Genomic DNA, 21,655 nt, shown 5'->3' with positions numbered 1-21,655 from the left:
CAAAACACCAAAGAATTTATCACCCACAGAACACCGGACTTACAGTAAAGCATGGTGGTGGTTGCATCGTGCAATAGTTCGGCTTCTCTTCAGCCGGGACTGGGGCTTCGGGCAAGTTCATGGATGATCTTCGATTTTGGCACATAACTTGCAGGCCTTTTTTTAGACAGCTTCAGATATAGAATAATTTCATACTTGCTGTGTATTTCCAACCAGGGACAAGTCGAACGAAATAAAAGGCGGCACACAATAAATTTGCTTCAATTAATCCTTCCATTTGTGATCAATAACTCTAACCTCTGCATGTCGTGAACCTTGTTTCATAATGTAAATTGTTTCCTGTTTCAGCCTAAGTTTTGCCCTCTAGTTCACCTGGTTCATTTTTCGTTTATGTTTGTGCACCGCCTAATCACCAGGTTCCATGCATGCTGGCCTAGCCCCCATCTAAGAGCCAAACAGACCTGTTTCCTGTCTCCAGTAGGACCGTTTTACACTCAGCATCCTGGAAAAAAAAGCATAAAAGAATGGTAATTTTCTCTTTTCAAGGAGCCTCCAGTCTTCCACTTCTAAAAGTCTGCAAGAACATGAAGCCTGCATGGTTTTGTCTTATTAGCTTAATGGACATCGGAGAGGAAACGTTTTTTTTTTTTTGGCAATAATATGTGATAACAGGAACTAGCTTAGTATGTGAATGTTTAAGAACATGACATATACCTATAAACAGAAAGAAATGTACATTATGTCAGCAAGTTGAGGTGGTGGAAGAGGAAATAATGCTTCAAGAATTGCTGTAAAAGCGAAATAATCCTCTTTTGCTCAGTAACAGTCATTTTGCACGAGGTTGCATCATACTACAACATCGTTTTCCTATAGCGCCATTTTATTCCTTGCATATTAATACATGGTCACCAGTTTGTTCGCGTATGGGACCAGGGAACTGTATGGCACCAAGTTAGAATGCACAGGATGAGGTGGGAGCTCAGTGGGTAAAAGCATTAAACTCTGGAACAGAAGGTCCAAGTTCAAATACCATTAAATCCAAGATGCCACTGCTGGGCCCTTGAGCAAGGTGTCTTAACCCTCATCTACTCAGTTGTGAGTTTCTCTGGATAAAGGTATCTGCTAAAGGTGTTTAGGGAACAAGTTCTCAATATATTTTAAGGTGGCCTTGAGTTTTGCATGACCATGGCTGGCAGTAGTTGTTACAGTATCTCACAAAAGTGAGTGCACCCCTCACATTTCAGCAACCGTTTTGGTGTATCTTCCCAAAGGGGCAATACAAAAGCAATGGAACTTAGATATATTTTAGCAAGTCAGTATCCACAGTGTCTCGACAAAGACAAAGTAACACCCTGAAACTGAGTTACAGTGCAGTGGTCAGGGTCAAACAGAGGTTTTTTCAAGACGGGTTCCATTCGGAACAGACCTCGCAAGGGTCCATCAAAGAATTCGAATTAGGTAAAAAAACAGATGCATGAGTGCTGTAGCATTGCAGCAGAGGTTGCAGAAGCAGAAGGTCCACTTGTCAGTGCTCGGACCGAACGCCACACACTGCAAGTTGGTTTGAATTCCTTCCCATATCCCACCGATGTTAGGAAATTGGGGTTTAGAGCACAATACACACCCCTGAAGCAGAAAGTGTTAAGGGTCTTACACAAGGGCCCCAAAAGTGGCAGTTTGGTAATACCAAAGTTTGGACCCCCTATCCTTCCAATCAGTAACCCAGAGCCTTAACCACTGGGCTAGCCATAGCGCCACTGGCCTAATTTTCAGTCTCAAATAAATTCCAGACACTTTGAGAACCAGCTTATGTTGAGCTGAGGCTGAGACTGAGGCTATGTCTACACTAATCCGGATAAATTTCAAAACGGCATTTTCGTCTAAAAGTTGCTCGTCCACACTGAAACGACTGAAAAGGTTTAGCAGTGTAGAAAAGATAAACTCAAGCCGATGGATGACTAACGCACAAGCGAACCCAATCTGCTCTGACACTCTAGTTATCACGATCGGAGCCTTAATTTACGCTCGCAAGCAATCAGACAGCATACCGACCTTATCAGCAGAAAAATGTTTTAAAAGTGAGAGATGAAGCCTGATGAGGACAGGGTGACGTGCCCACACTGCCCGGTTCCACAGTAATGCTTTGATCGGGAGATTATTGAAGATTGGTGGGTCGTAGTTGTTGACTTGGGTGGTCTGAGATAAGATGATCGACTTTTTTCCAAATTGGGAAATCAGAAGAGAACAAATGTCTTATCAATGAAATGGGTGGGAAGCAAAGGCAGATGCACTCCCATATCCGCCCAAGAATGGCTTTCGGCCTGAGGCAGCAGTGCAGAGAAACACCCAAGAGCAAATAGTTTGCATTTTGAATCGAGGTCATTTCTTTTAATAAGCACCCTATATTGCATTCTTTATAGTAAATCTTTAGTCATCATTTGCTAAATCAAATCCTGGTATTCATCAAAACATAGCTCGGCAAGATATATTGGGACTGAAATCCCATGTTTATCAGGATTTTTTCCAGAGAGTACCAGAGTACCAGAGAGTGATAAATCCTCAGGCCTACAATGGTAATAATATCAAAGCACTTCCAACTCACAAATGTCCAAAATGTTGCCAAATGCTTGAGCTCGAGCTCGTTGAAGGTCTTCCTGATCTCTCATTGTCTGGAGCGTCTTCAAGTTCTTGCGTTCTCGAAAACACCTCGAAAGACTGAAACGTCTTTGCGGCAGAGTTTCACGCAGAATTTTTTTGCTCTTTGTTCTCACTTGCAGTTTGTGATGGTCAGAATAGCTCCAGTTAGCACCAATAGTCTCGAAACCTTTTGATATCGCCTCAGATTGTGCATAGAGGAGTCTTCAGTAGCAAGCCTTACCTATGACCTTTTAACAGAAGGAAATACCTGAAGCATGCAAAGTAGTATCTCAAAAAATCTGGGCCATCAAAATAAAAAAATTAAAAACAATCTGGCTGTGATCACTGAAGGATTTTTTTGAGAAAAAATGTGTATTGGCTGAAGGTGAAACATTCTGCAGACAAAAGCATTCGTGAGGGTGGCCATTTTTTTGCATTTAACTTTTATGCTAATGACAGAAGGCTATTTAATGATTTCTTTCAGAAAGCACTCAGGGTGAGGCTTCGCCAAAACATTCCCACACGACAACTCGGATTACTGCTCGTACAAGAACTAATAATAACCGATACCCATTGGAAAATCTATTCTGAACCTCTCACCAAGGTCAACTAAGAGGAAGTCCTAAAACTCTTCCCACCAGCAGACTCTGAGAAGCGCCTCTCTGCACTATGCAATTCGGGAAGAGACTTTCGACTTTTGCTAACACGGTCATTTAAAGGTTCGTGGGGTCTCTGCCTGATATGGACCCATTTATGAGAGGGGGAAGGGTGAAGGAAAAGGGTCTCGGCTGCCATGCTCTTTCTGATCCCTGGTCTTTACTTCCCAGGACCGTGGCTGTCCCTCCGGGGGGAAACTCTTTCCCTTATCAGGAAATGTCTCATCACTCTGACCTACATTGTGCTCGTGATATTTTCTGTTTGCTCGGCAGGATGTTGGATTAGTTTCTTTGGTAAAATGAAAAAAGCCTTACAGATGAATGAAAATACAAACCTTTACTGATATTTTAGTCACGTACACATTGTACAGAGAGGACATGCATAGGCTTTTGGCGTCTTTTGATGTTTGTATAAGCGTCTGTTAAGGCAACCCTGACAGGAAATTGAACGGGGGTGTGTTTTGATTGGACCTGCGACTTGAGTTTTGTCTCCTGGTGCCATGTTTCCCTCAATATAAATAGTAGCAGGGGGTCTAAAAGTCCTTGTTAACTGGACATTATAAATGTAGTTCTGAAAGTGATGTCTGTAAAGAATTGAATCCAGCTCATGTATGTAGAAATATACCGTTTCTATATACCAAGGTAACAAAAACTCGGATCACATAAGCTATCCATTTGGCACCTCAGAAAGGCATTGCACAAGCATGCTAACATCCACATAGCTATGCTATGCTATGTTCTTTGCTAATCTTTGCAGATGAACCTTACATTCATTCAGCTAGCTATCACAATTAGCTAAGCAAAAAAAGGGTAAAACTTTTCAGCAAAACATTTCTACATTGTATTTCCAAAAGTATTGGGACACCCGACTTTTACAGCACCAATGCATAAATCCAGCTTCATGAAGATTTGGATTGGGTTGGAAGATCTTGAGTGGCCTGCTATTGATCTCTGGAACTCCTTTGGGATGAATTGGAATGCTGACTGCACCCCAGGTCTCCTCAGGGTATTGAATAGCCGACTGTATATGACCTGCAGGACCACTAGAACATGCTCTCTAGCTAGGATGATGACATCAGTGCAGAGACTCAGGCTGAGGCCATCCAGCTCCCATGTGCTGAATGAGACCACTGATATTCAGTGTCACTATCGGATGTTACCACAGTGAGGTAATCTGCCCTGCAGACAGAGCACATATTCCCTTGGGAAGTTTTTTGCCATAATGTCAATATATTGTATTTTTGGCACTGGGATCGGAAAAAGTGCCCACACTGAGGGTATTGTTTGTGGGCACAAAGACAAACTTAAAAAGGGTTGATGATAGTTTGACCTTTCCAGAGCTGCTCATTCTAAAAGCGTTCATATCCTTTTATTAGGAGAATCATGGAACATCTACAGTATTGTATATGATGTCATTTTCAGGGTTGGATTTATTACATACACTACATTTGGGCAAAAGTTTTCGGACACCCGACTTCTCCATATGCTATATGAGGTTTTATGCAATTGTATAAGATTGCTTTGGATGTGCTATAACCTAGGAGAAGATTGGAGTGGAAGATCTTGGTTGGCCTGCTATAGAGCTATTGTTATCGATGTGAATGCTGACTCAGCTCGCTTCACCTGACCTGTGGCTGAATGAGAAGAAATCTCCACAAAATCTAGTGGAACATCTTCACAGAAGAAAAGAAAAAGAACGTTCCAACATTATTCTAAGGTTTACATACATTCTCATCCTTACAGTCTATAATATTTATCACACTCGGTCGTGTTTTTAAGCTTGTTCTTGACAGATGATTGGACACTTTCATGCCAAAAGGGCCTTGGAGGTGTGTTTTTAAACTCCCAAAAGACATTTTGAATTTTTATTTTAGAAACAGAGAGCAAACTACAGATAAAGAAAAGCCTGACTCGGAACGATGTCTATAGGAGCATGTAAAAATTCTTTACTCCGATGTCATAACATGGCGAAGAATTAATCCCCCCCTTTTTTTTTACTAACAGCAAAACGTAACAAAACGTCACAGCTGTGGCATGAGCTGAAATCAACTCAATTTTGAATTGGGGGCCTTCATGCGTTTGTGACATTTACAGTTGGCTTTAGTCTCCCTTGAAAGGGGCCTCTTGCTTTGCTGGAAAAATCCAGTGTGTGTGTGTGTGTGTGTGTGTGTGTGTGTGTGTGTGTGTGTGTGTGTGTGTGGGTCCACTTGCGGGTTCCTTGCCGCTGCCGAGGGCTGGCGGGTAAATCGCTCAAACGCACATGATGTCATTCTTCCCCACCATGTTACAGAGCTGTAACAAGCTACAGATGAGGAGGAGGAAATCAGCACGCCTCTTTAGGAGGCACCAAATACTCCAATAACTTCTAACCTGCTAGAATCTCAGATATAAGACAATATACATGTGCTATTGTATATAGACAAAAATTTGCGGACACCAGAGCCGAAGATATGTTGCTTTTTGAGCAGCACGTTCCACATTTAGTCCCCTTTTGAAATTCTAAAAACCTACACTCTTCTGGGAAGATGTTCCACTGGATTCTGTATAGATTTGTGCTCATTCATGCACCAATATCAGGTACTGATTTAGATGAGGAGGCCTGCGGTGTAGTGACAAATTTATCCCAAATTTGTTCAATAGGGTTTATAGCTCTGAACTGCTTTTTAAACGGTGTTGTGGCAACTCAATCCGTACAGAAAACACGATAAATGTGTCTACTTCCTGTCTGGAGGAAAAGGGGAAAACCCAAATGATTTATTCATGCAATTTATATATAACGCTAAACGTTATGTAGCTATTTTCTGCAACCACAGTAGCTCGTTCGTGACTAGCTTGCTAGCTAGCCTTGTTTCAAGCTGCCCAATTGTGCGAGAAGGACCCTACTTTTGTCCTACTTTTTTAAAACCACAACAGCAGCAAGAACCCTACAGTGTACACATGGTTTCTATTTGACTAATGCAAAGTAGTCAGAATTAGAGCAGGCGCTCGTGAGAATACAGATTCTATATACAAAATACGAACAAAGGCGTTAGAAATTCATGCAAAACCGAAAAAGTGCAAATGCACCTTAAACTACTATCGAACATAGAATGCGAACACAGTGTGTTTGGACGTAACCATACATGCTCATGCACCCACACACATACATGCACATGCACGTGACGGATAGGAAACATGAAATGAGTGGGTGGCATGCAGCATGTGTCACATTCAAGGCATATTTCAAGCTTGTTCTAACCGCAGTCTATACACCCGGACTGCTGCGAGTCAGTTCGGTAATGTTGTGTGTTGCAGAAGTCTGTATTTTGTACTGGTTATGCATGCTTTAATACACACACACACACACACACACACACACACACACACACACACACACACACACACACACACACACACACACACACACACACTTCCTATCTAACAGTAATGTAGCCAGGATTGAAGAGAACCGCCCCAAGCAAGAATAAACGAAGTGAAAGAACCGAGTGCAGAAATATGCAAGAATATAGGAAGAACAAAAAAAAAAGATAGAAGCAGATGTTTCCAATATTTATATACAATGTCGAAAAAAGAAGAAGAAAAGAACCCACACAATCTGGCAACGTTTACTTTTGTTTTGCCCAGTTCTCAGTGCACACCCTAGCAACTGCAACACCTGGAATGCAAGGGAATGTCAACCGCAGACATCCAGTAAAGCCAGATATTAGACCCTCTACCTTTCAGTCTAATGATGGACGACAAAAAAGAGATAGAGCAAGTCTTTGTGGCATTAGGGGCAAAATAATTCCCCGGGTGTGGAACAGATCGGCTTTGATGTAACAAAATCTTCTATATGTGTTTAGGTGGGATCATTATATTGATAGAAGAGGATGGAGAGATGAATGGAGCTGTGGGAGAGGATGGATGGATCAGTGGAGCCATGGTAAAAGATAGAGAGAGCTCTGTTTTGCAGTGGTTGAGGATGGACAGTTATGGAGTGGAAAGAGTATGGGGATCAGTGGTGGAATGGTAGAGAATGGAGGGATCAGTTCAGCAGTGGTAGATGATAGAAGGATTGTGGAGAAGTGGCAGATGATGGAGGGATCAGTGATGGAATGGTAAAGGATGGAGGGATCAGTGCAGCAGTGGTAGATGATGGAAGGATTGTGGAGCAGTGGTAGATGATGGAGGAATCAGTGGTGGAATGGTAAAGGATGGAGGGATCAGTGCAGCAGTGGTAGATGATGGAAGGATTGTGGAGAAGTGGCAGATGATGGAGGGATCAGTGGAGCAGTGGTATTGGTTGGAGGAACGAGTGGAGCAGTGGTAGATGATGAAGGGATCACTGGTGCAGTTGTAGATGTTTGAGGGATCGATTGAAAGAGTGATAGAGAATGGAGGAGTCCATGATTTAAATCTGATGTAGGAGATACAAGAACCCAGATAAAGGAAAGTAGCAATGGTGTGAACTTTGAAAAGAATTTCAAAACAATTCATGCGGCTGCATTCTGGACCACTTGCAGAAGTCAGATGTTTATCAGAGGCAGACCTGCCAGGAGAAAGGTCTTGAGATGCACAGCTGAGCTGAACAACATCTTGTCTGAAGAATCCGGTAGAAAAAAGTACCTAAAGAAATTCTCATTTTATATATAGAGATATTTAGTTTTTTTTTTTTTTTTTTTTGTTCCTCTTTGGCTCGTTTGCTCTCTTGTTCATTCTCTCACGTTCTTGTTTTCTCTCCTTGTCATCTTCTCTTTCTTTCTCTGCACAATACCCTGTCATTCCTCAAGTTCCAGTCTGGTGACAACAGAGAGAGAGAAAAAGTGCATTAAGCAACCTGGTTAAACTTTCACCTGAAGCGCATACAAGGTGTCAATCACCTAATAGTACAAAACAATCTTTTGTCTGGGCTATCACAGTGGTGTCGGTTTCATTCACACACATACACACACACACACACACACACACACGGAGAAAGAGAAACAAGCCGAGGTCATGTGGACCGAGAACAGGAGACGTGTCTGTGCAGAAATATGTGTCGGCATGTACAAACAGCACCTTTCTTTTTGTGATCGAGTTCTGCCTTCCTGCTGCCGTTTTCTTAAACCAAAAGTTTCCAGACACCCGAGCATGAGTTTTGATGGGGCCTTTTGGACATCCCGTATCACATCTGCTCTCTGAGAAACCTTTGCTCGTCTGATGTTCCACTGGTGCGCTTGTGAAGGTTTATACTCAAGTCAGGTAGTGATGTTGGTGAAATCAGATATCTGAATCAGGAGACTCAAGATTTTCCTTCTCCACCCATATCTCCATGGTATCCAGAGACGTCCTATACAATCGTATGCCTCTGTCTTTGCCCTACATCTCAGGAAGGAACCACATGTGACTAGGGAGAAAAAAAACCTTCTGTTCCAATACTTTTGAACATTTAGCAGCATATCTCTGGATCCATCGTAACCCTGAGAAACGGTTCCTGTAGATGAACGCCACATATGGCTGGAACCGATACTTGTGTCCATATAGCGCACTTGAAGCTTGTAGTCACCTTCATGTTCGGTCTTAAAGTTTTTTTTTTTTTTTCCCAACCACAAAAGTCCTAACGATACGTGAAGAAGACCCGGGAATAGATTCCCGAGCCGCAGCTGCTGGATGTGCACAATTCCTGTTCCTAGAAAACATGGTAACTATGCTGATCTTGGCTCAAGGCGTACAGACAGAATGAGAGAGAGAGAGAGAGAGCCAAATTCCTGGGGACCAGAATAGGCCAAGAGCAGAGGAGTGTGTGTGGGTTTTTTATTTCAGATCGCAGTTAAAAGTGATGTGAGGGATGGGAACTGGGTTGAGAAGAAAGGTCCTAAGGCTCAGGTGGAATTGTGATCAATTCCAGCTCGTTATCAAATCGCTGCTTCCTTGAAAGGATTTTGGAATTTGCTTCTTTTGGAACATAGAGGGGAAACGTCTGAGACTGAAATATCCCACAGTTATTGTCGCCAAAAACACAATTGTTTAATCAGTTGGACGCTGGTGCATCGTTTGCCACGTAGCTCGACGGTTTTAGCTAACGTTTTTTTTGCACGAGAGTAGCCTTGTGTCGTTGCTAGGCGACAGTTTTGGTTCACGGATCCAGATGCACGCATGCAGAAAGAGAACCGTTTCCTCTCCACATGCATTACATAACTTCAGAGGTGAAGAAAGCTGAGCTCAGCAGCTGTCAAGCCAAGCCTGACACATATATATGTGTGTGTGTGTGTGTGTGTGTGTGTGTGTGTGTGTGTGTATATGTGTGTACTGAAATGAGACGTGTTGGAAAGCTCATGTAGGTCACTCATAAAGCTCTCCAGAGGACATTATTGCATATTCTTTATGCAAGATATCCTATACCCATACACTACATAGACAAAAAGTATTGGGACGCCTGACTTTTTCACCCTTCTTCAAACTGTTCACACAAACGTGGAGGCCCTAGAATGAACTCTTCCCTTCACTTGACAACCAAACCTGCAGAAACCCAGCATATGGATTTGAGTGGAAGATCTTGAATGGAGCTATAAATCACACAGCTTTGAGACACAGATGTCCAAAAACTTTTTGTCCATTTAGTGAATCTCTGGATCCACCATGACCCTGGTTCCTAAAGGTTCTTGAAGGTCCCTGACTTTTCAGAACATCTTCTGCTATCCTGTCTGGTCGAAATCATTTCGAAATGCTTATATTGTATAAAGGTGCTTCCTTGCTTCACTTCATGCTGCTCTGTGATCTCAGACATGTATGTGCACTCAGGCATGACTGCACCCATCACTCTGGACTGAAAGTTCACTGACACCTTGTGGACGGAAGAAGCCATTACAGTCGAGTGAAGAAATCAGGTTTTATTGATGAATAAAAAAAATATATAATTTAATATAATTTAAAGGCATAAATAATAATTATAATAATAAAATCATTATTAATCATTTAAGTTTGATTCAGAAATATGCCCAAGAAAAGGGTAATGCTTCCTACGTAGCGTGTGCTACATACACCCAAAAAATCATTTCTATATAATATTTTATAATATTTAAATGGCAAATATGTATATCTTATATAAAATATGTATTTTTAATATATATATATATATATATATATATATATATATATATATATGTGTGTGTGTGTTTGTGTGTGTGTGTGTGTGTGTGAAAAACACTATACAGTACAGACAAAGTTTGTGGACACGTGACACTCTTCTATCTATTTACTTCCCATTTGCTTTAATAATAAGCTCCAATCCTCTGGGAAGGTGTTGATTTTGGAGTATGGAAAAGTCAGATGTTTCAATACTTTTGTCTGCATAGTGTATTTCTGTAGTGTTGCCTTTATTTTCAGTTGTTTTAATGTTGTCTCGGGGCTTCCTCTGAGCTCTGTTTCCTGTACATCAGCAAGTAAGCAGTCTCACTGCAAAAGAAAATTGGAATTGCATTGTGGACATCATCTTGCGTATTATAATGATGCTGTCAAAAAAAAGCTGCAACATACAGTACCTGAACACTCGGCTTCCTCCGTACGTTTCTTGAACCTCCTTCCAGCTGACCTACAAACATCATAAACGGATTAATACTCCAGATGCTGAAGCTTCAGTGCTGTAAACTTAATGTGACTTTATTAGGAACATGTGCTCATTCGTGCAACTGGTTTAGAGATGCTTTTCATCTCAGCACGTTTGTAATACACGTGGATTTCGAACGTAACCACCACGATAAACAGAGGATTACTATATGTAGGTATCCCTAATATAAATATAAATAAATAAATATATATATATATATATATATATGTGTGTGTGTGTGTGTGTGTGTGTGGTATACCAGTACTGGTAAAAATACCGGTATATATTAAATTTCTAATTATATTATCATAAGTTTGTATTTTATACGCTGCTGTTCCAAAGGTCACCTGTTGGCGGCAGTGTTTCCCAAATTGTGGCAAAACCGTTAAAACACTGAAAAGCTATGCACATACCAAGGTATTACAATATGGTCTGCTCTGGTATATATTTATATATGCACATCTGTCTGCTGTCTGTCTGTCTGTCTGTCTATCTATCTATCTATCTATCTATCTATCTATCTATCTATCTATCTATCTATCTACAAAAAGTATTTTTTCTACTGTAGAGGAGTACATTACACATTTAAAACATTACGAAATTATATGGAGGGGAGGAAAAGTCTCCAATCCACAAAAAAAACCCATCTAATAAAGTACAGATCCTTCGTCTGCTGATCCGAATCAATAAGAAGGTGTTTTCGAACCCCAGAACTACTAGTCACTGGATGTTTTTTGTTTCTTGCACCACTCTGGGTCAACTGTCGAGTGAAAAATGAACCGAAGCTCTTGATTCCTGAATCTGCAGGATTTCCACGCGCTCTCCTGCTGCAACCTGACTGGACGATTAACGGAACGTATTTGCGTTGCTACTTGATGTCACCCATATGAGGATGGGTTCCCCTTTGAGTCTGGTTCCTCTCAAGGTTTCTTCCTCATATCATCTAAGGGAGTTTTTCCTTGCCACTGTCGCCACGGCTTGCTCATCAGGGACAAACGCACACCATTCACCTTCACTGTTGTTTTCTGTAAAGCTGCTTTGAGACAATGTCTGTTGTGAAAAGCGCTATACAAATAAACTTGACTTGATTTGACTTGGCTACACGTAATAGTATCGTTCTTACTTGGGACACGTTGCCGTCGTTGATATGAAACCACTGGTGATCCTGGGAACAGATGTATGCTGTGTAGTGCCCGCACCTGTCTATCCCAGAGTGGGCTATTACTCCGTACAGTCTGTACAGACCACCCTGAGGATAAAAAGACAAGAATAATGTCATTAGGAAACAAACCTTCAAACATACACTGTATCGCCAAAAGTATGCGGACACCTGACTATAAGATTGGGATGTGTTTACAATTTGCTCTTAAAAAAACCTTCTGCAGAAGATTTTCTGGAGATTTGTAGCTCATTCAGCTACAAGGGTGTTAGTAAAGTCAGGTATTGATGTATTAAGATCTCAAGATCTACAAATTCAACGCATATTATCACGGAGCTGGCTTTGTCCATGGGTTTGGGTCTCCTAGTTCAAGCAAAGATACATTTTTTTGAATATATAATCGTTTGTGTCCAAATTTGTGGGAATGTTTAAACATACGAACTAGCGGTTATGGCATATGGAAAAGTCAGGTGTCCCAAAATTTTGTGATGATTTACCACTTGGGGCTGTTCCTCAGGAAATACTTCATCCATGTTAATGGTTTCAGGGAAACTGACTCTGGTGTTCAGCTTTCTGGTGAAGCTGTTCATGTTCCTGAACCTCTTGAGAGTAATGCACAAGATAGATGGCAGCGAGACAAGCCTGTCCCCCTAGGAAACAAACCATGCTAATCATACTAATCACAATAATTAAGCATCATCATTATCATCATTATCATCATCATCATCATCATCATCCAAGTGTAAGACCTGAATACACGGCGTCTTCTGTTCGCATTTGGTGCAGTAAAAAGCTTCACTGCCTTCCAACTTCTGGGAGTTGAAAAACATTCGGAAACAGTCCTCCTGGGAAAGGAAACAGTATTATTGAGCTCGTTTCGCTACCGAGTCATCGGTACATCCCGTTCCCCATTTGCTCTTAAAATCACGTCCATTCTTCTTCTGGGATGATGTCCCACTAGATTTTTTCGCTCACACGCTGATGTAGAGTAAAAGAACGCAGCGGTTCAGTCAGCGGTTCAATCTGAATCCCAAATCTGTTCAATCGGACTACCAAAAGTATCGGGACACCAGACATTTCTGGATATATGTCATATGTGGTTCCTCTGCAAGCTGATGAAGACACACGATGGTAAAAATAGATTTTTTTTTCTCTTACATCGCCTACATCAGCATTTTATTTAGCTACAAATTTCCACACAATCAAGTGGAGCTTATTACAACAGTGCGTTTTGGGAAATCAATGAGGAATGGGATGTTTAAAAAAAAAAAAAAAAAAAGATTTTTAAATAAATCACCAGCTCACCAATGTGTTCTTGTTTTCACAGAGATGTAGTGGAAAGCTGAAGAAGTAGCTGGGAACACGGTGTACGTTCTCACAATTCAAACACCGGCAACATCCTTCCACCTCAATCTTGTAAAGTTTTTCGATCTCCGCCGCCTGCGGTGAAATAAATCGCAAACTTAAAGACAATCCAGAAGGAGATGAGATCGTTAGGATCTTTGAGGTTCGGTCGTAATAACCGGTGGTGGACAAAGTACACGAATCATGTAGTTGAGATTTAAAAAAAAATAGAGATTCACACGGTAAAAGTGTCCCTTTAAACTTTCACTGGAATAAAAGTACAAAAGTATTTGCCTTCAAATACCTACGTCTTCAAGTACTACGATTTATTATGTCTAGAATGTTCCTTTGATCATTTATGTCACATGACTCTTTGCTCAAACACTGATATCTATTCAAATGATCATGAGACCAAATACTTCTGCTCTGAACTACATGTTCGTGCTGAGAAGATACCACCAAGCGGTGATCAGAACAAGTTCAATACCGATAAATAAAAAGGAAGGACAAAATGTATGAGTACAAAGTAAGATATTTGAAACGTATTGAAGTTGAAGTCTCCCTAAACGCAAATACGTCAGTAAAATACAAATACGTAAAAACGCTACTTAAGCCTAGTAACGTATTTACTTCGTAACTGTCCACCACTGGTAATAACTATGTAGCAAGAGTAAAGATTTCACTTCGAAACGCACAATTTGCTGGTCGGACATCTGCTTCCGAACGTGGTTCAGGATGCCGTGGAACACTTCGTCGGCGTCGTGTTGTATTAACCCTAAAGCGAAACATTCAGAAAGACAAAAATGTTCAAGATATTCTTTTTCATGCACTTGTCACTCGACACCGAGATAATTATTCTGGTTTCGGAAAATATGACAGATCGCGTACGGCTAAAGTTGTTATGGTGAAGGCACTGCAGAAAATCCTGATGTGGATTGGCCTGTTTTTTATCCTTCATGGCTTCCAATGCTCTTTTGAGCTGCAGGGGAACGTTGGAGATGGTTGGATTGTTAGACGGCTGCCATCTTAACGAAAGAAAATATGGTTTTATTTCTTTTTTTTTTTTTTAAATGGACGGCTATCTACATACATTGTATGAACAAAAATTGGGACACCTGACTGTTCCATATGCCATGTTGGAGGTACACAATTGTACAGGAATGTCCTTGTAGATATTTGAGAAACTAGCAGATCTGAACTTGTACATATTTTATATTATATGATCAAATGTATATTATAATATACTCATATATAAGGGCAAATCTTATCCTCAGGTGTCCACAAACTTTTGGTCCACACAGTGTATATAGTTAAGATTCGTTATCTTTGCATATCTTAAAGCCATTCTGTGTTTAGAGTAAATAAAATGCCAATTATTTTAAAAATAAAGGTTGTTTTATTGTAAACTCCTCGTTTACCTGCTGAGCAGCTCCTGTATCTCCGCGGTGGCTGCGAAAGCCTGCAGTAAAGCATTTACACAGCAGGAGAGGCCGCAGTTCGAGAGGCCTCTCACACCTGCACATACGAGGGATCATTTTATTCATGGTATAATAACCTCCACTCTTCTAGGAAGATATTTTATTAGATTTTGTAGAGATTTGGTGCTCATTCAGCCACAAGGACAATAGTCAAATGATGCAGTCAGCATGAAAAATTCAACAGGGTTTTTTTTTTTTTTTTTTTTACTGTAGCAGGCCACTCAAGGTCTTCCACTCCAATGCATATGTTAATGAAGTGTTAGAACAGGTTTGGGTCAAAACAGTGAAGGGCAAAATTTCCTGCTAATACACCTGAAGACTATGTGCCTCGATGTTTATTGAGAGAACCATATGTGGGTGGCAAAAAATCGGGTGTCCCAATACTTTTAACCACATAATATATTGTGGATATAGTGGTTTATTTTATTTTTTTTGGTGAGATAAAACAAAAATGTAACCAAGAACACATCACGTCATCAACAACTTTGCCGATTCAAGGAAGAGACATTGTTTCGTTTGTTTAATTGTATTATGAATAATAAAAAAAAAGTGTGTGTATATTCTTTGATGATGATGATGATGATGATGATGATGATGATGGATGTAGCAAAGTTCAGAATCACCAATTGTATTCGAACGCAATTAATACACTGCTGTTTTAGTTTACAATTGCGATACCAACTGATGACTCTGAAACAGAAAGATCAGCCTCTGGTATGATCCAATCAGAATCCAGATTTGAATCATATCAATAACCTATGGAACGACCTGAACGGCGCTGTGTACAGGAGGTTTTAGAATTGAATAAAGCTGAAGAATTGTTGTCAAATAGAAAGGTTGAGTTTTTTTCTTTCACAAGGTTGATCATCTTTATCATTATTATCATTAAGTGTTTAATATGATATTCAATTTGATATGAATTGTCCTTTTATCACAAAAGATTTCGCAGTTCTAACAGGCACGTGTGAACGATTTACATCCATTTATTGTTGTTTAAAAAAGAAAAAATACATTTTTTTTATTCAAACTTAAAGAAAACTTACCCGTGGTTCTAGATATGTTGCAAGAAACATGTCTTGTACTCCAAGCCATTCCCATTAAAAAAAGAATTTTATATATATATATATATATATATAATTATTATAATTTTTTTAATCCACCAGGTCTGCAACTGGAAGACAGAAACAATAATTCATATTTTATTTATTATTACAGAAACATTTGAATTTTAAACATGAGGTGGTTTTAAATAATACGACGAATAAAAAACATTATTTCAACATATTTTATATTTATTTTTTTATTTTTTATGTAGTTTCTCGTGTATCTGAATGTCACCTGACTCTCATCTCCCTATTCACATAATATGGCCAAAAGTTTTGGGACACCCGACTTTTCCATATTCCATACAGCTTCTTCCCCAAATATTAAATTGTCCCTTTTCTTGAAAACCCAAAACCTGTTCATGACAGTGCTCCCCCTCCACAAAACCAGCTTCATGAAGATGTATGTTGGAGTGGAAGATCTTGCTGCTGTAAAGCCCTAAACCTTATCGAACACCTTCCATTTTTCAAACTGCACCCCTCAGTCCTCTTTGCTACCACCCTTGTCTTTAAACGAGCTACAAATCTCCATAATCCAGTAGAACATCTTCCCAGAAGAGTGGAGGTTATAATAAGAGTGGAACGAGATGTTTAAAAGGCACATCCCAATCCTGTGCTCAGGTGTCCAAAAAACTTTTGGCCATACAATAGACTTAGCAATGGGTTTAGGTTTATTAAACAGTAAAAAATTTTATGGTAGGAGATTAAAGCACTGACCTGTAGTGAAGTGTTTCGTCCAATGTAGTGAGACAGAACTGCTCTGGTGTGAACACTTTCCTAAAAGCGAATCTCAACTGGAAAAAGACACTTTCACTTTCCTTTCATTCATAAGTTTCAGTTCTGGGAGGAAGCAACAGTCTGTCCACTAGAGGTGCTAGAGTTCTCATTTATCCCATTGTTAATGATTGGTTTCTTTTTTCCCTTCCCTACCATCAGTCCATCCTGATTATGGATCCCACCCCACATCTTTCCCTGTTGAAAGTTTAGAAAACTGAACAAACCACATGGAAATACCAGCTGAGCAGACAGCAGTGAAGACCAGCTTGTTCAATCACCAAGTTCATACAGGATCAGTAGGTCTACCAACCTCACTCAGACCTAGTAAAAGATGCCTGTGGTTATAAAACCTCCACGTCTACCAAAGATTAATAATTAAATATTCACGATGTAAGTGGTTATTGCTGGATCAGGTTTGGTCTGCCTTTACAGGTCATGGATTCTGAGGTCTTTTAAGCACTTCAAGCAGACCAGAGAAGGCAAATGGGTCCATAATAATAATAAAAAATAAAAACAATAAATAAAAAAGAGGTCCTGCTATCGACATACACTATTTGGGCAAATCTATTTGGGACTTTTTCCATATGCCATTATTTCCAAAACCGTCCCCACAATCTTTGAAGCATTGTACAGGACGTCTCAGGATGGGTCTAATGTCCCAAACATCTGGAATTCTTCTTCTTCCTGCTGCTCCTGTTCCTGCTCCGCAGCGGATTGTCCATCTCCAGATCACCACAAACACCTGCATGTCCTTCCCTCTCCACGTCTCCTAATAATCCTCCTCCTTGGCCCCTTTTTTTTTTTTTTCTCCTCCTGTCTGGTGAGCTTCATCCTCAGCATTCGTCTAACGGTATACTCCATTTCTCCAAAACGTCCTACCTGCACTTTCTTTCTAATAAACTCTTTTTTTCTCCTCCACATCTTGTGACATCAAGAACCTGTGAGATATGAAGCTTGTTTCTGGTGTCCATCATATGCATGCATTGAATCAGTGGAGCAAAAAGTGAAGTCCTGAGTCTTTTCTCCCTCCAGATTTTATCCCAGTAAATCTGTGACTTTCACATTTTGAATAATTCTACATTTTTGCATTATTATTATACATTTTTTGACTTTGGCAGATTCAGAAGTCCAGTGAAAGTAAAAAATAATAATAAATAAATAAATAATAATAATCCAAAAATTTACAATTGATCAAAATGTGAAAAAGAGGTTGTTTTTTTTTTAAACCCTCTGTAAGCTTTCAACGTACACAAACAAATGACAACAGAAATGTATAAATTGTATGAATATATAATCAACAATCATCAAAATTATGAGCACACAAACGAGGAACAGCCGAGCTTTTCAGTACAAGCAGCCTCTCACACACACACACACACACACACACACACACACACACACACACACACTGTACATCATAAACAAATTTTGACATCGTTATCGTGTGTTTAGCTACATCTTATTGTGCACAATAGTTTCAGGATGAAGAATCTTTTTCAGGATGAAGCCCTGTAGTACGGGCCAAACATGGCATTCCACATCTGCTGCCAGAGTCCATACAGCCGCAGGATCCACACGTAAGCAGAGGGCAAAGCTGAGGAGAAAGAATATATATATATGTTTTTTAAACATCCCTTTCCACATTTGCTAAAAAATTTTATAAACATCGGGTGTCCCAATACTTTCGGTCGTGCAGTATACGTTTAAATGGATGTACTATGCAAACAGGAACTTTTGTCCCCTCACCTGGGTCCATGCGTATGAGCAGCAGGTACAGCAGGACCAACAGCACGGCGGTTCTGCGGATGATGCGCGACCAGGCGGTGGCGCCGGCCGAAGAGAGTCCCCTGTACAACAACCTCAGGACGGCGTTTAACCTCCGTGCCACGGAGCCTGAAACAATACTGAGTCATTTCATTTCAGATAAAACAAGCAAAAAAAAAATAAAAATGCTTAACGTGACTTTAATACTTTAAAGCAGGGGTGCCTGTGACCCCTAGGGGTCTGCGGCAGTACTGCAGGGGACCCGCTAATTAATGTTGAATCAAATATATAAAAAAAATGTAAATAAACAGATAAACATGGGTAAAGATATTAAAGATAGAATATTTAAATCATAAAAAAATATTACATTAAAGTTCTATTAAACTTAAAAATGATGTTCATGTAAATGTAAAATTGTCAACCTGATTTTTAATTGGGGACTGTGCGTGAGGCTCTCTGCTGCCCTCTGTTGGTGTGTTACAAAACTAGTCTCGAATCGTGTTGATACCACGAGGGGCTGAAAATTTTTTTTTTGGCCACACCTTGTATTTAATGTCACACGCTACCGAACGTACATTCTGTCGTTTTTTTCTCCTCCGCAGGTACGTTTTTGGGGGTTGGATGCGATTGGTCGGTCGTTTTCGCCTCGTGGTCTTCGAGGATGCTCAGAGCGGTTTGCCTCTGGTCCTTGGTGAAGGCGAGATGCCCTACGTCGTCCCTCAGAAGCTCCTTGGCCTCGGAGGTTTGTCCCAAAGGCAGGAGGACGTGCAGAACGTACAGCTCGGCCACGCTGCTATAACCTGGCAGGCCCCTGTTGGAGGAGTGGTGCAGCCAGGATCGCGTGGCCTCCCGAACCTCCACCTGCTCCTCCACCTTGGTGTACAGGAGGATGCTGCGAATGTTTACAAAAGTATTAGGACACCCAAGCACGTGTATGTGGGTCTTCCCAAAACCACAAAGTGAAAGATATACAATTGTACAGGATTTCCATGTCCTTTTGCCCAAAACCTCCATGAACAATCGGGTTGGAGTGAAAGATCTTGAGCTGTAAAGCTTTAAACCATATTACACACCTATGGGATAAATTGGAACTTATTGAGGAGCTTTACAGCAGGCCAATCAAGATCTTCCTCTCAAAATCAACCCAAAATGTTCTTAATGAAGCTGGCTTTGTGCACAGGACCGTCATGCTGGATTTCAGGTCTCCTAGTTCATTACTTATGTGCCTCCAGGTTTGTGGGAACATTTTGATGAAGAACCACATATGGCTTTAAAATCTCTGGAATTTGTGAATGTGTAACTTTTTTTTTTTTTTTTTTACCACATCTGCATGATCTTTGCAGGAATTTGCTCTGACTCTCCGTAATGCTGCAAAACCCAAGTCAGAACGTCACGCCACTGGTTTAACTCAGCCAGAGCTTGAATTCCAACGATGCAGAGCGACGCTTTTAGCTCTCCGTGCCTGGGACTGCGGAAAACAAGGAGCACATCAAATCGGAACGTCCACGAGCATCTTAACCAGTTTCTACTTTGATCTACACTCCTGACCATCACATAAATATGCTTCTTCTCTGCAAACTCTATATTATAATCTCATTATAGTAACTCTTGAGTTCCAGCATAGACCATGCTCCTGTACACAGCGAGCTCCATGTAGACTTCAATGATGTCTGAATGGAAGATCTTCTTCACAGAGAAAGCTTTGATCTCCTCAACCCCTTCCTGAAGAGCTTTGGGATGAACTGAAACACTAAAGAAACACAGATGGAAGCTCCAGACCTTCTGCTCCTTCTCCTCGTCATCATCATCATCTCAATAATGCGCTTTTCATTGAAGAACTACTACTCCATATAGCCACGCCCCCAAAACCCTAGTGCAACGCCCTCCCTGAGGAGAAGAGCTCATTTTAACAGGAAGCGTTTGAAGTAATACAATGATTTTGAAAGTCAGGGGTGCGCATACTTTTTAGTCAGATGTAATGTACATTAAATAAACATACGCTTTAATCAATAACAAGATAAACAAACAAGTAAACACGTAAACAAATGGTACAAATAACAATGTGAAAATGGTACGTCCCAGGGAATGAGCTGCTACTATTAACGCGAGTGCACGCATGCGTACATGGACATATTCCTGAATGAACCTTCTGACCAATCAGAATCGAGCATTCAATATAGTACTATAAAAGCTGATTATTTTTTTATATCGTACCCACCAGTTTGGTTCCTGCTCCTCAGTTTTAGATACGATCTCCAATCCCTTCTCACAAGCCTCAAACGCGGCGTGGAAATCCTTCCGGATGATGAAGTGGTGGATGGCGGAGTCCATCAGCGCTGAACCCGGAGCCAATAATACGGACTGGCCAGGACTTCCTGGGGCAGGAGCTGGAGCTAAACACCCGCCCTGCATGGCGAATTAATCCGTATACATCTCTGTAGAAGCGAGTAGAAAAACACGTCTTCTAGAACCTACCTAATCGATTTATCAGTGAACACAAGTTTAAACTTCCGCCGTGACTTTTACCGCTTCCGGTTTGCGGGCTACCAGACAAATCTAAAGTCCTTTTTTTTTTTTTTTTTTTTTACTTACAAGAGTTAAAGCAATAAATATTTATTTTTAAAATAATTATACATCATAAAAAATGATAATCTAAAGTCTAATTTTAAGTCCCACTTATTACTTCCAAGAGTTAAAAAATATACATATATTTGAAAATAATAATCATTTAAAAAAAAAAATATTACTGTAACTTTAACTCAACAATTTTTTTTTTACTTTTCCATTATTATATATTTATACATTATTATTTAAAAAGTATAAAGACACCTGTAGCTATGAGGTGGTATCAAAGTTCCACAGTGACTTATGAAGTTTGGTGCTCCCTGTGACTGCGTGCAGCCTTGTGCTGCCATCTAGTGCAGGTTACAAATCTATTCTTGAAACTTTTTAAAGAAGAAATAAAGTAATATCTCAAAGACAAACTAAGTGCTCACACAGATTGGTCGTCTTTAATATACGATATAAAAATATTTACAGTAGCGTACAAAGTTCTCCAAGATCTGTGTGAGGAACACGTTCTTGAGGCTGCAATGAGGTCCAACATGTCAATTACTTTTTTTTTTTTCCTCCGATTCAAGAAACATTAATGTATTTGATGAGATCAGGATGAG

General features: G+C 40.3%; 2 protein-coding genes across 3 annotated transcripts; both read right to left on the bottom strand.

Moving 5' to 3' along the window:
• Positions 1-10,400: 10,400 nt before the first annotated feature.
• Positions 10,401-17,760, bottom strand: usp18 (ubiquitin specific peptidase 18). 2 transcript variants are annotated; one of them, XM_083528621.1, is made up of 11 exons: positions 16,659-17,760; positions 15,882-16,009; positions 14,779-14,875; positions 14,249-14,385; positions 14,056-14,135; positions 13,322-13,456; positions 12,766-12,861; positions 12,514-12,666; positions 11,981-12,106; positions 10,793-10,842; positions 10,401-10,706 (listed from the first exon to the last, which is right to left on the bottom strand). In XM_083528621.1, exons 2-11 carry the CDS (start codon positions 15,934-15,936, stop codon positions 10,643-10,645), a joined length of 993 nt encoding a protein of 330 aa, XP_083384747.1. In that variant the 5' UTR covers positions 15,937-16,009; positions 16,659-17,760; the 3' UTR covers positions 10,401-10,642. The 2 variants fall into 2 exon arrangements, with proteins under 2 accessions (XP_083384747.1, XP_083384748.1); XM_083528622.1 differs by having other exon boundaries at positions 10,401-10,702; positions 10,801-10,842.
• Positions 17,761-17,845: 85 nt separating this feature from the next.
• Positions 17,846-21,021, bottom strand: pex26 (peroxisomal biogenesis factor 26). The gene is made up of 5 exons (XM_083528635.1): positions 20,701-21,021; positions 19,804-19,950; positions 19,058-19,374; positions 18,465-18,611; positions 17,846-18,312 (listed from the first exon to the last, which is right to left on the bottom strand). The coding sequence occupies exons 1-5, from the start codon at positions 20,892-20,894 to the stop codon at positions 18,215-18,217; spliced, it is 903 nt and encodes a 300-aa protein (XP_083384761.1). The 5' UTR covers positions 20,895-21,021; the 3' UTR covers positions 17,846-18,214.
• Positions 21,022-21,655: the final 634 nt, after the last annotated feature.

The sequence above is a fragment of the Silurus aristotelis genome (genome assembly GCF_946808225.1).
Source record: "Silurus aristotelis genome assembly, chromosome: 24".
Classification (NCBI taxonomy): Eukaryota; Metazoa; Chordata; class Actinopteri; order Siluriformes; family Siluridae; genus Silurus; species Silurus aristotelis.
Note: the sequence above shows the minus strand (reverse complement) of the source record. Positions and strands in the feature narration are given on the sequence as shown.

Excerpts from the sequence above, each read along its gene's own strand:
- usp18 (XM_083528621.1), bottom strand. The coding sequence starts at position 15,936 with ATGGGAATGGCTTGGAGTACAAGACATGTTTCTTGCAACATATCTAGA. Across the intron at positions 14,876-15,881 it reads CAACATATCTAGAACCACGG|GTGTGAGAGGCCTCTCGAAC; the intron begins GTAAGTTTTCTT and ends TCGTATGTGCAG. Across the intron at positions 10,707-10,792 it reads GGAGGAAGCCGAGTGTTCAG|TGAGACTGCTTACTTGCTGA; the intron begins GTACTGTATGTT and ends TTTCTTTTGCAG.
- pex26 (XM_083528635.1), bottom strand. The coding sequence starts at position 20,894 with ATGCAGGGCGGGTGTTTAGCTCCAGCTCCTGCCCCAGGAAGTCCTGGC. Across the intron at positions 19,951-20,700 it reads GAGGAGCAGGAACCAAACTG|TCCCAGGCACGGAGAGCTAA; the intron begins GTGGGTACGATA and ends TGTTTTCCGCAG. Across the intron at positions 18,313-18,464 it reads GCTCATACGCATGGACCCAG|CTTTGCCCTCTGCTTACGTG; the intron begins GTGAGGGGACAA and ends CTTTCTCCTCAG.